Source organism: Rhinolophus hipposideros (genome assembly GCF_964194185.1).
Source record: "Rhinolophus hipposideros genome assembly, chromosome: 7".
NCBI lineage: Eukaryota > Metazoa > Chordata > Mammalia > Chiroptera > Rhinolophidae > Rhinolophus > Rhinolophus hipposideros.
The window spans coordinates 23,830,726-23,844,144 of NC_138053.1; the positions used below are offsets into that span (position 1 = coordinate 23,830,726).

Below are 13,419 nucleotides of genomic sequence, written 5' to 3' on the forward strand. Positions count from 1 at the left end.
TGCAACCTGGACGCGGGCTCATTAATCAACCGGCTGGAGTATGTCACTGAGCTGACAAGTCACTGTGGAGAGTGAGACATTTTGTCAGGTTCTACAATACTAAGGGGTAGATGGAGAGATACTCTCGAGGACCCTGAGTGATGAACCATAATCTCCCCACTTATAGGACCCACAGTCCTGCCAGCAGAAAAATAGATTATGATGGGCAGGCCATGGCAGATGTGAGAAGTAGCCCCACCCGTTCTATGCCACAGCCCCAGGCTCATATGTTGAGTCTACCCGGATACATGGTTCAAATGATGTGTCCCCTCTTACCTGGTGGCCCTGCTGGTCTCCACAAGAAGGTCGATTCTCAGCCATTGAGTTGAGTAACTTAGGCCAAACCAGTGTTTCTCAACCAGAAGTGATTTTGTCCCCCTCCAATGTCTGGAGACATTTTTGATGGTCACAACTGGCTACTGGCTAGTTGTACTACCATGCTACTGGCATCTTGTGGCTAGAAGCCAGGGATGGGGCTAACCACCCTGCAATGCACAGAATAGCCCCCCACAGCAGAGAATAGCCAACCCAAAATGTCAGTAATGCTGAGATTGAAAAACCCAGGGTTAAGTGGATCGTAGAATAATTAGACAAGTGAGTTATTTTTAAGGAATTGATTCATCACTTTAGTTGCCAGTTTAGTTAAACAATAGCCCTGTGTACACAGTCTCAACAGTTTATCTGTAGAGTGACCTATCGTTTATGGATAACTTGTTTTGTCTTTTTGAGATTGCTGAGAGGGTGAAGCTATCAAAGACCAGGTCTGAATCTTCATCGTCTGATCGGCCAGTCCTGGGCTCAGAAATCAGCAGCATTGGGGTGAGTGTTCACGAGAAGCAAAGCAAGAAAGTCCCCAATAGAGCTTCACAGACAATGGCTTAGAGATGATGGGAGAACTTCCAAAGTTCACCTCCAGTAAACCCATTAATTATAATAAATCATACCCGATTTCCTTCCAAAGGGTCAGATGAAAATGTGCAGTGATTTCCACATGGTGAATTACTTCTTTGGCTTTAAGAATTACTTCTTTGGCTTTAAGGGAGAATTTTTTTCCCCTCTACTTAAAACCGTTCAGAAAGAAATGATTTAGGTCTAGTTACTAGTGATGTAGATGAAAATCTTGAACTATCTGCTTCATAGCACCCTGTTCCCCAGAGACTAAGTGAGTCAGGACGCTCTAAAAGAACTTCACCTTTTGTACATCCTTCTTGGAAGGCAGTGTGCTCTCCAGTGGGGATAAATGCTGCATTTGAAGGGTGGCCCAGTGCTGTGACAGACCAGAACCTTCCAGCTTAGTACCAGAGTGTTCATTTGTAGAGCCTGCCAAGCCCCTAGGGTTGTAAGCTGATGGGTAGAGGAAAGGCAGTATTCTTGGTTCCCTGGGAGACACCTTTTAGGATTGGGGATGAGGCTGGGAGAGCGAGCTATTTGATCTTCAAGGGTTGGGAGAGCCTGAATAGCACTTTTAAGGCCCTAATTGCTGAGCAAAAATTGCGTGCATCCAGATTCCACGCCAAATTCCATTTATGAAAATAAAGGAGTCTGCCACTGTCCTTGGCTGTAGCAGCCAGAGACAAGGCCCTGGAGTGGCATGCATTCAGGAAGGGGGAAGGGAGTCCTGACTCTGCTCAGTATCCAGAATTTCAGGGATTCTAAAGAGGCATCCCCCAGCAGCATGCGTTTGAAGGACGCACCTGTATTTTGACCCTGTTTATGTATGGTTTCCGCAGTACATAGTTCACTTTTTATCCTAGAATCATATTACACACACTGAAAAACATTAGGGTAACTATCTCCTGGTGCCTAATCCTCAAGGAATATCAGCTTTAAATTGTTTTGCATACAAAACATGCCTGGGGACCTGTGTCCTTGAAGTGACACTGTCCAGAGGGGGACTAATGCTCACCTGTACAGGTATCCAGCAGCGTGGCAGAACACCTGGCCCACTCTCTTCAGGACTGCTCCAACATCCAAGAAATCTTCCAAACACTCTACTCACATGGATCGGCCATCTCTGAAAGCAAAATTAGAGAGTTTGAGGTGGAAACAGAACGGTTGAATAGGTAAGGAGAATTCCTGTATATTTGAGTGGTAGTGGGAGCTGCCCTCCTTCCCCTTTGCAAAGATAGATTCACCTTGGCTTGTGTATTGTCGAATGATGGTCTCAGGCTGGTGGGTGGGCGTTTCCACCATCTTGCTCATCAGGGGAGCACTTCCAGCAGTCAGGGCGGGCTTTGTGGGCAGGAGATCTGTGCATTCACACACACATGGCCTCGTGCTTAGAAGGACCCCATGCTTTCCTGCTCTGCTGTCATCATTTTAAATTCTTACTTTATGAACCAGGGGTCCTACCTTTTCATTTGGCACTGTCTCTCAGAAATTGTGTTGCAATTTCTGCAGCAGTTCGTATGGAATGACAAGTAGGTCAGAATGACAAGATGGCCACCAAGCATGCAGTCCTGTGCTGCTGAGAACCACAGAGACAAGTTCTGGAATGTTGAGTCAGCATCCCAGGGGCGCCTGGAGGGAGGCACCAGGGACAAGCAAAGGCAAAGCAACTGACCAGGCATGCTGGCCTAACCATGCTCTCAGGGCTGCCTAATTTTGTTTATGTTCTTTGCACATGTGCACAAACCCCAGTCCCTGTATCTCATCCCACTTAGAATGATTTTACCGTATACCCAGTTTCATGGATTCTTCCCAAGTTTCACAACTGGGGTAGTTTGAGTTTGCACTCCTGCCTCTGGTCAAAGATCGGCTTGTATGTCATCCCAACAATGAGAAAACACTGCTAAAAAAGCAAAGTGGAAGGACCAGGGCCAAACCATGGTAACCACTGTGACTCAGAATTGGTCCTGCAGTGGCAGAATGGACTGTCACATCACATGGAGTGTGGCCTGGCTTCCTTGACCTAGAGAGCATAGTAGGAATTGGAAACCCTTATGAACTAACCAGAAAGAAATGCAGATACCACTCCCCGTCCACCATTGCTTAATGGCATTCCTCTTGCGTACGGCAAACCTGAATAAATTGAATTATCATGTTAGTCCTCCCTGATTTGAAGCTGTTTAATGCAGTGCTTGAGAACTAAGGAAATGTGCCAATCTAGGTCATTTTAAATTTTGAAATTAAATGGTTTCCTTATTAAATCCAAAATACTTAAGAGTGACAATTCTGATGATTACCTTGTAGCAGGAAAGAAGCAGCCCTCTCGTATTACAGGCCAGGGAGTGCTTAAAAATGGAATCAGGTATGCCCTTTGCAATTTAATGAAGTCAGATGCCTCCGGGCACTCTCTTTTTACTGAGGATCTCCTCTGTACAGATTCTGGGATTTAACAAGACTGCTTTCTGGTTGAACCTGGGGGAGGTTCCTTTCTCTCCAGTTACCGTGTTTCCCCGAAAATAAGACCTAGCCAGACAATCAGCACTAATGTGTCTTTTGGAGCAAAAATTCATATAGGCCCAGTCTTATTTCACTATAATATAAGACATGATATGATATGATATGATACGATACCTGTTCTTATATTAATTTTTTCTCCAAAAGACACTTTAGAGCTGATTGTCTGGCTACGTCTTATTTTCGGGGAAACACAGTATGTGCACCTAGGGGAGTCGAAAGAAGAGGGAAACACAGGGATGCCAAAAAAAAAAATGTATACAAGTGGACTCATTGGTCAGTGCTGCTCAAGCAGTAGTTCGCCGTAATCAGAAGTGTCTGGATTATAACTGATGGTAACCACTCTGAGCACCTCTTGTAATGGCAGAAGTCAAACGTGACTTGTATTCATCTTTTCTTATCGGTATATATTGAGTAGTACAATTTTAATAGTTTTTTCCTTTCTTAAAATATGTATACATTTTTTTGTCACCCTCCCTATTTGGTGCTTCTAGCTCACATTATTATGGTGTTTAATAGTATACAAAGGACCTCACAGACAACTTAATCAACTTGGGAGGGCAGAATAGTCCCATTTTGCAAATGAGGAAACAAAGGCTTCCACAATGAGTGACTTGTTTTAAGTCCGGAGCTATTAAATAGCCTACCCATGATTCTAAGCCCTTCCCTTTGACCTCACCTCCATTGTCCTCTCTGTGATCATAGCTGCTGCTGCAACCTGGGAGTTCTTAGAAATAATCTACCAATATGTCCTCACATCTGTTATTTAACTACCTATCTCAAAGTTGGAGGCTCGTTACACTCCAAAAAATGACAGCTTTTAACTTTGTGAGTATGTGTGTGGGGGGTGAGGGGGGGTCATACCTGCTGAAAAGTGTTTCCTCATTTAACAAATCGATGTTAAGCACCTACTGTGTGCTAGGCTATTTGGCATGGAAAAGAAAGTAAAACAGATAAGATCCTTGCTCCAGTGGAGCTTATATTTTGTTAGGGGAGCTAGACAAAAAGCAAACAAATAAAGACCCATCATAAGAAAGCTCCGAGTAAATAGGACACAGTGGTAGAATAACAGGGTGGGTTGATTTTTCCACAGGTGGCCAGGGAAGGGACATCCCCCCCCTCCGAAGAGGGGACATTTGAGTTGAGATTTTAAAGGAACACCCATATGACAAAGTAAGAAGAGTCTTATGGGCCAGCTTACCAACCTAAAGGCTAGAAAAAAGTTGGAATAAAGTAGGAACTGCCCAAAGGCCCATGGAACTAAAATACAGTGAGAGGAGGAATTACATGAGATAAGATGGATTTTGAGACCGTGGACAAAGTTTATTCTTTGTTCTAAGTGTCACTGTAAGTCCTTAAAGGGTTTTAGGTAGGGGGAGAACAGATCTGATTTAAATTTTGAAAGATCACTCAGGTGTGAGGAATTGAAAGGGGTGGGGGCAAGAGCAGAAGCGGAGAGAGTATTGCAGTGGTCCAACGTGGCAGGAGTCAGTATATGTTTGCTAGAAAGATCGGTGGAAACTGCAGTTGGATTAGACCTGGATTTAAGAGACAGGGATGTTCTCCAAGAAGATTCTCAGGTGTCGTGCCTTTATTGTTAAGTAGATGGTTGTGGCAATTACTAAAATGGAAAAGAAGGAGAAAGACGAGGTTTAGGGAAAATCAAGAGTTTCAGATGGGAATGTTAAATTTGAGTTGTCAGTGTGACATCGAAATGGAATGATCAGGGAACAGCTGGATATGTGAGATTGGCATTTAGAAGAGAGGTCTGGGCTGGAGAAATTTGGGAGTCGTGGAAACATAAATGCCTGTTAAAGTCATGGGACTGGATAAATATCACCTCTAGGAGAGTGTTGATAGAGGAGAGGTCCCAGTGCTGAGCCCTGAGGAAGTACCAACCCTCACAGATTTTATAGAGAATAAGGAGCCAGCAAAGGAGATGGAAGAAATGTCCTTTAAGGCAGGAAGAAAACTAGTAGAGACCTGTTATGACCCAAGTGAGGGAGGACATTTTAAAAAGGAAGGAGTAGTCAATTCGTGAACTATTGTCTGAAAAGGCCCTAACATGGATTTGGCCATGTGGAGGTCTGTGAGTTGGATAAACATTTTCATCTAATTAATGGGGACCAAATGAACACTGGAGCAAGTTTAAAAGTAAATGAGAAAGTGACTGTTTCAAGAGGTCTTAATGTGAACAAGGGCAGAAAAGTATATTCTTGTGACATCTTACATTGAATTGACCTTGGAGTTGCCTAAGCTTCACAGTTTTCTTAATTATACACACTCCAGGCTTCGCCCTTGTGGATGTCTCCATATTCTGCTCTCAGATATGCAGTTGTAAGATTACAACATCCCACAAATAGGCTACTCCTTCCTTCTTAAAATATTCTCCCTCACTTGGGTCATGACAAATTTCCTTCCTCTATCAACACTTTCCTAGAGGTGATGTTTACCCACTCCCATGACTGTAACAGGTATTTATGTTTCCATGACTCCCAAATTCCTCCAGCCCAGACCTGTCTTCTAAGTGCCAATCTCACATATCCAGCTGTTTTCTGATATTTCCATGTGATCCTCACACTGATCCTCAAGACAAATGGCTTCCAAACCCCTTAACGTTTCAAGAGTCAGTTGCATTTTGTGTGAAAGCCTTTGTCTCTTTAAGACGTGGTGGTCAGGGTACTACAAATGGGCGTGTCCCACGGAAAATAAATCGTTGGCACCTAGAGGATCAGTGTCCTGGGACAATACATAGAAGCTGAAGGCTTATGTTTCTCTGACTATGCCATACTCTCATTTGCTCTGAATTTATAGTTCTGATTCCTATAAAGCATAATGTTCCCACTGCTTATCCCACGAGCAGTTAGCAGCTGTGGGACTGTCCAACATGGAAAATTCTCTGGACACACTACACAGTTCCTGGTCCGCTTCCCATGCAGAGGCCTTTCGGGGCAGTTTCTTGTTCACTCATTGATTCATCTTTTGCTTCTGCTTTGTAGTAAGTGGTGAAGGGTACAGGACCGAGGATCAAACTGCCTGGTTCAAATCTCAGGGCAGAGTACTTAAACTTTCTGTGCCTCTACTTCCTCCTCTGAGAAATGGGACTAATAATTATTAATTCAAAGGGCTATTGGAAGGGTTATTAAGCAAGAGCCCAGCAAATAGTAGCTATGACTATGCTGCTGATTTTCATTTGTCCCTGGAGGGTGGGTATTTATTGAAGTGTACCATTATGCCTTTCATGACGGCCTGAGGTCACGTGGTTGGCTCCTTACCCTGGTATATCCCCAGTACCTGGCATGTGGTGTCTCGATGGTTGGGTGGGAAATAACGAGGGGGCTTATTTTCATTTCCAATTCACACAGAACTTAGTTCTTTTACTTCCAGTTGCTTCCTTTATTATTTCATGTCAGATACATTTGCCAGAACATCTGAGAAGCTGACATCCTAACCTGCGTTTCCAGCCTGAATTTAGATTCGATGCCTAAAATATTGGCAAATTAATTGTAATTCTAGTGTGACACTGTGAAAGAGATTTTTCTTCCTTTGCAGTCGTATTGAACATCTCAAATCCCAAAATGACCTCCTGACCATAACCCTGGAAGAATGCAAAAGCAACGCTGAGAGGATGAGCATGCTGGTGGGAAAATACGAATCCAACGCCACAGCGCTGAGGCTGGCCCTTCAGTACAGGTGGGAAACAGAGGGGCCGCGTTCGTGCAGCACTGTGTCCATTGTAACCGGTATACAAGTAGAAGGCGGGCTTGTAGAAGACATGGGGGGCAAGGGGGTGGACCAACAAATAGTAGTGTGACATATATTGAAAATCAATGAGCACCCTTGTAGCAATTAAGAAAATAATAGTGATGAGTATGGTGTTAGTAAACCAGTATGTTTCTGCCCGCATATTCAATTTAAATAGTATGTCACTCAAGTAATATTTCTCAAAATAATCAATTTTTGTGTTACGTATTCATTTGTTGTTCTTTTCAGTCTTTATTCATATTCGTTTTTTTCAGTCTTTATTCATATATATTTTACATTGCTATAAGTCTAGTGCATTGTTTCTTCACTGTATTATAGTTTTGCAATGTTGCTTAATAGTCTCCATTTATTTTGAATGGCTGTATCCCCCGCATCAACTTTATATTATTTTATTTACTCATTTCTCTAACAGACATTTAGACTTTTGCAGACTTTGACATTGAAAATAATTCTATGGTGAATAATTTAATACAGATAATATCTTCATTCTTTTTAATGTTTTCCTCAGGATAAACTCTCTGAAGCAGGAATTATAGGTCAAAGGATAAGGATATTTTCATGGGTCGTCAGGCATGCTGCCAGTTTTTCCCTATAAAAACAAGCCAGTTTAAATGACTATGATTCATTCATCATTGAGCGAGGAGTATATGAATGTACCACTTTTTTTTAGCCTCATCAGTTTTGGAATTTATCTATTTTTAAATTATTGCTTTTTTAATAACTACAAAGCTATGCCTTATGATTGTTTTCATATGCTTATTTCATTAATGTCACCACTTAGGTGTATTTGTCAAGGTCCCCAAGTATCTTACTGTACCTTACTCTTGACATCCTCTACAAAGTTCACTATTGTTTTAAGAAACGTCATCTCTTTAAAAAACAAAATCAAACCAAAATATATAAGACCAAAGCTAGAGAGCAATCTTACTTGTTTACAGACACACCAAAACAAACAGATAATCTGTTTTTGATAACTCTGGAAACAGGCTGCTCTGCTTTCATCCTCACAGATGAAGCAATGTCCCAGCGTCTCTAACCCAAAAGGTGGAGCTCGTGAAAGGAGGAGCTGCCAGCACCCAGACCTAGTGACTGGGCCCTTTTCCTTATCTCTTAGTAAAGGAAGATGAAAGTAAAAACAGTAAAAAAACAGATGGTCTGTTGACTAAATGTTGAGTACAGCAATATTTCCCAGCTCAGCTTGGAGAAGCTCATCGGTTATTTGCTTAGGCTGGATTTTCGCTCCTGCAGACATCTTGTCTGGGACCACTAGGGCATTGCACACATGCTCTACCTCCCGTGCCGACAAAGGTCCATGTTGGGTCACCGGTGGTGATGAGAAAAGGGTCGCTCCTTGATTTTCTATCTGGTATTTTTCCATGATGGTGGGCACAAAGAAGAGAGACCAGTATTTTTTCTTTTAGAAATCCAAACTCAAACTCTTGTCAGAGAGTGTGTATTTCATGAGACAATTTTATAAGCATCAATTAGAACTGTGGTGATGGAACTGTTGTCTATGTGCGGTCCAATATGGTAACTGCTAGCCACATACAGCGATTAAACATGAGATATGGCTACTGTAGTGGAGGAACTGAATTTTTCATTTCATTTAACTTACATTCTTTTTCATTTAAATAGCCACATGTGGCTACAATGTTTCCCTGAAAATAAGACCTAGCTGGACCATCAGTTCTAATGCATCTTTTGGAGCAAAAATTAGTATAAGACCCAGTATTATATTACATCATATCATGTCATATCATATTATATTAAAGACCTGGTCTTATAGTCAAATAAGACTGGTCTTATATTAATTTTTGCTCCAAAAGACGCATTATTGCTGATGGTCTGGCTAGGTCTTATTTTTGGGGAAACACGTTAGTGGCTACTATATTGAACAGTGCAGGTCTCGGTCAAAATAGTCTTTTTTCTGGTCAAAATTGTCTCCTTTTCGTGATGTTACATTAGTTACCTATTATTAAACAAGTGTGTATCATGTCACAGTTCTTAGGGTCAGGAATCTGGGAGTGGTCTAGTTAGGTGTTTCCAGCTCGGGGCCTCTTGGTTCTGGTCAAGTTATCAGCCAGGACTGTGTCATCTGAAACCTTACCTACCGCTGACGGGTCTGTTTCTGAGGAGGCCCATTCACACAGTGTGTGATGGAGGGCTCAGTGCTTCACTAGCCATTGGCTGGAGGCCTTAGTTTCCCAGCACATGGGCCTCTCCATAGGGCTGCTCAAGAGTCCCTCCCCTTGAAAGGATGACCCAAGGGAGAAAGTGCAGGGAGAGAGTGACCGAGATGGTCACAGTGTTTTTAATAACCTAATCTTGGACGTGACATGCCATCACTTATGCCATATTCTCTTAGTCACACGGACCAACTCTGGTACAGCGTGGAAGGGGATGACACACGGGTGTGGATACCAGCATGGGGGCTCGGGGGGGCCATCTTGGAGGCTGGCTACCATAGGCCTGTTACCTTTCCCTTCTAGCTAATCATCCAAGGGGCAACAAACTTGCCTGTCCCACTTTTATTGCTTTTCTCATATGTTTCTAGATCCTAGTTTGAAGTTAAGGGCCAGGGGTGGGGGGCGGGCAAAGCAAGCCCTGGTTTTATCCAGGGTGTTTCCTGGCTCACTGGACAGCGTGGCTGAGAGGCAGGTCTGGAGCCGGTGGGAAGAGCCCTGCAGTGCGGAGGCTGCGGGTCCTCTGCCAGAGTTGAGGATGCCATGTGCTTCTGTTTCAGTGAGCAGTGCATAGAAGCCTATGAACTCCTCCTGGCACTGGCTGAGAGCGAGCAGAGCCTCATCCTGGGGCAGTTCCGGGCAGCTGGCCTGGGGTCCTCCCCTGGTAAGTGTGGCCCCAGCTCCTGCGTCCCTCTACTCATCTTGTCTCCTGCCCCTTTTGCTCTACTGCCACCATCTCGGCTGTTGGCATTGGAACACCTCCTGACAACATGAAATTTGCTTGTCAAGTGTGTTTTTCGGTTTTTTCCTCATGACTGAGTGAGTAAATTGTTTATGTTGAATGCAGCAAGAACTGGAGTGGAAACAGAAGTACAGACAAGTTAAAACAAACAAGCCCTCTTAGGAAACATATTCTCCCAGGCTGACAGTAGAACCAGATGGAGCAGGAGGCCCATATTTTTGACGAAAAGGACTGGCTTTTCCACAACCTTTCTCTGTGATGCTGCCCATGTGGCTTTTGCCTCATCTCGCAGCTCTTATTGGCTGTGCCTATTCTCCAGGGTCTTGTTCTTTTGGGTAGTTTTGAAGCATGAGGTCCCTCTACCTCATCTCCAGGTGTCTTATGAACACAGAGGAAATGGTATCTCACCCTGCTCTCATTAGCTTCACAGAATGCTAACTCCATCAGCCCCGAGGTGGACGAGAGGTGTCTACTGACCCACTTCACCTCCCCGTCCCTCCCTTACACTGCCCCCCCACTTCTGTCCCTCAATTTTGAGTAACTAGAAGGAGCATTAATTGAAAAAGACAAGTGTGGATATTTACGAAAACTTCTCCAGTGGTTGTGGGCCTGGGCCTTACAATAACATGAGGAACACAGCAGCGGAAGGAAAGAGAGAGCAAGGGAGGAAAGCTGAATCTTTCAGTGCCGAGGCTGGAGCCTACACTCTAGAACAGCATCTTCTTTGGAGAAGCAGTGGCAGGTAAACAAAAACGAAAGTGACTAGGTCAGTCCCCAGCCAGAGAGGGCTGGTGTGGGCCACGAGTCCCCAGACATGAGGACAGATGAGGTCCATCTGTCATGGACCGGCTTTGCTTCAAGGGCTTTGAGCCCCCTTAGCTGATCCTACCAGGCCACACCTTGCAAAGAAGGTCGCCATCAGGGCACCTCCAGAATGAATTCCCCATCCTTGTCAGCTCCCTCCTCCTGGCCTCGGCTTTTCAAGTGAACATGCACGTATTTTGCCTCCTTCAGCTTTGACATATGCAAGAATCTGAAGCAAATCTGAAGGAACAGAAGTATCCTGGGTAGGAATTTTCTGCTTCATGTCCAAGTTACCCAGCAAGGGAACAGGCCTCAATTTGTACTGGTGGCCATCCTCCGCTCTTCTCTTTGTTTTGTTGTTTTTTTTTTTTTTTAATAATATTACCATCCCAGCCCAGATATAGAAACTCTGCCAGCATTTCCATTAGAAACCTCATTTTTCAGAGTCTTTTAACTGAACCATAAAACTTTATTCCTCATATTAAATAGATCCTAAAATGATCTTGGCCTGCTCTCAAGTTCTTTTTTAATATATGTATTAAGGAAAACGAACAATTAAAGGGAAAAAATCAATCATCTTATTTCCAGTTTGCATCAGAGGAATGTCTTAAACCATTTTGTCCTTGAAAGGTACCCTTTATTAGGCTTGTATCTACTCATCACCGTTCCTTGGTAGGGGCTGGAAGGGCTTAGATAAATCCGCATTTAAATATTTAAAAATCAATCATGAAATGCTTTGTATTAATCTAATCCTTGGTGGCTCGTGGATAAATTTATAAAATCAGCCAGTCAGTAATTATCATGCCTACTTCTGAATTCCAAGAGCAGTCAGTGAGTGAGGTGTATGGAAAGTATTTTATCTGTGGAAGGAAGAAAGGCATGAACGGTGTCAGAGAAATGGCCAGAGTGGGGTCCAGGGAATCTCAGTCTGCAGCACATGTGCACCCACATTTCCACCCCACTCTCTGTAAGGCTGAGAGTTGCCTTAATATTTGGCATTTCCCTGTTAAATCTCACTCTTCTGTTCTGCTGACAGAGACGCTTGACCTATCATGTTGCCCTAATGTTCCAAATAGTTGTACAGCAAAGCAGTACTAGTTTGTGACGTGTACCCACACTATCAGTTATAGTGAGGTTTTTCTTTGTTTCGTGTTGACGGCACAGGCATTCATCCGTGCACTTTAGATGGATGTAGACCAGGGGTTTTCAAACTGTGCCCTGGGAAGCTAGAGGAGTTTCTTTGGACCTTAGAAGTGGGCTTGGGAGGTGGGGGAGCTCAAAATATGACCCCACCCCTGACTACTTGAACCAGTTCTGCATTTCCATTTTTGTATCTTAGGCTTTAGCGTAAGATTTCACTTGAAAATAGTTGGGAGACCACAGATCCAGAGCATAGAGATACCAGTCACTTCTTTGGCCAGCATGGTTTTTAAAACAACGCGACTATGAACGTCTCGGGCAGGAAACTTACTGTCTGGCTCTGTGCTGCTGCCTGCCACTCCTGATCTCTTGCTCCAGCTGTTCTCTGGCTCTTGGAGGTGTTTGAGCTCCCACTGATTGTGACCAAGCTGAGCGAGAAAGGTCAGGAACACATCAGTACAGAAAGTGCAGAGCCAGTTGAAAGTTCTCATTTAACCACTCAGTTTGTCTCTCTTTCCTACACAAAGCTCTAACGGAAACCATAGACATGGGCGATCTGGCACAGTTTTGCCTCAGTGTCTCCCTGCCCTCTGCCGGGAAGAATGGCAAAGCAGTAGATTTGTGACTGGGTGGGAAGAGAAGCCAGGAGCCTGGATAATTAGAAAATCATAGTAGGTTTGAGCTGGAAACAGACCTCAGAGATCTCAGTGGCCAACCCTTCATTTGTCAATGAGGACAGTGGAGCCCAGGGCAGAGAAATGCCTTCCTAAGTACAGCTTCTAAGTGACAGAGCCTGGCCCAGAATGCCACCACGCACTGCCAGTTCCTCTCCAGCATGCCTCCTCTCTCCTGAATAACTGAGAACTGATTCTCCCGACTCACTCGTAGGCTTGTCCTACCCAGATCTGTAGTGATTAATCCATTGGCTTCTCTAATGTAGGAGACCAGTCAGGGGATGAAAACATCACTCAGATGCTGAAGCGGGCTCACGACTGCCGGAAGACAGCTGAGAATGCGGCCAAGGCCCTGCTCATGAAGCTGGACGGGAGCTGTGGAGGAGCCTTTGCCGTGGCCGGCTGCAGCGTGCAGCCTTGGGAGAGCTTGTCCTCCAACAGCCACACCAGGTAACCGCCTTGCCACTGCGAGATGGACGTGTGTCCACAGGTAGTCTGCTCGGTAGGCTTGTCACACAGTGACCCAGCTCTCGGGGACTGTGAGGAGTAAGAGTAGAGTTCTTCCCTGACTTGCAGCCTGCTCCATCCAAGAGGGAGTCAGAGAATCAGAATGGGCGAGCTAGCAAGGGCCTTCTCGTTTTGTCGATGTAGAAACTGCAGCCCAGAGAAA

The 13,419-nt window shown here is 44.3% G+C and overlaps 1 protein-coding gene across 2 annotated transcripts in view; it reads left to right on the forward strand.

The window, feature by feature from the left end:
* MCC (MCC regulator of WNT signaling pathway) overlaps positions 1–13,419 on the forward strand; it is a 385,746-nt gene that overhangs the window by 332,744 nt on the left and 39,583 nt on the right. For both annotated transcript variants that reach the window (XM_081053748.1, XM_081053749.1), the window contains 5 exons: positions 769–858; positions 1,954–2,102; positions 6,994–7,134; positions 9,950–10,053; positions 13,016–13,199. In XM_081053748.1, the coding sequence (XP_080909874.1) occupies positions 769–858; positions 1,954–2,102; positions 6,994–7,134; positions 9,950–10,053; positions 13,016–13,199 (668 nt within the window). The remainder of the gene's footprint in view (positions 1–768; positions 859–1,953; positions 2,103–6,993; positions 7,135–9,949; positions 10,054–13,015; positions 13,200–13,419) is intronic.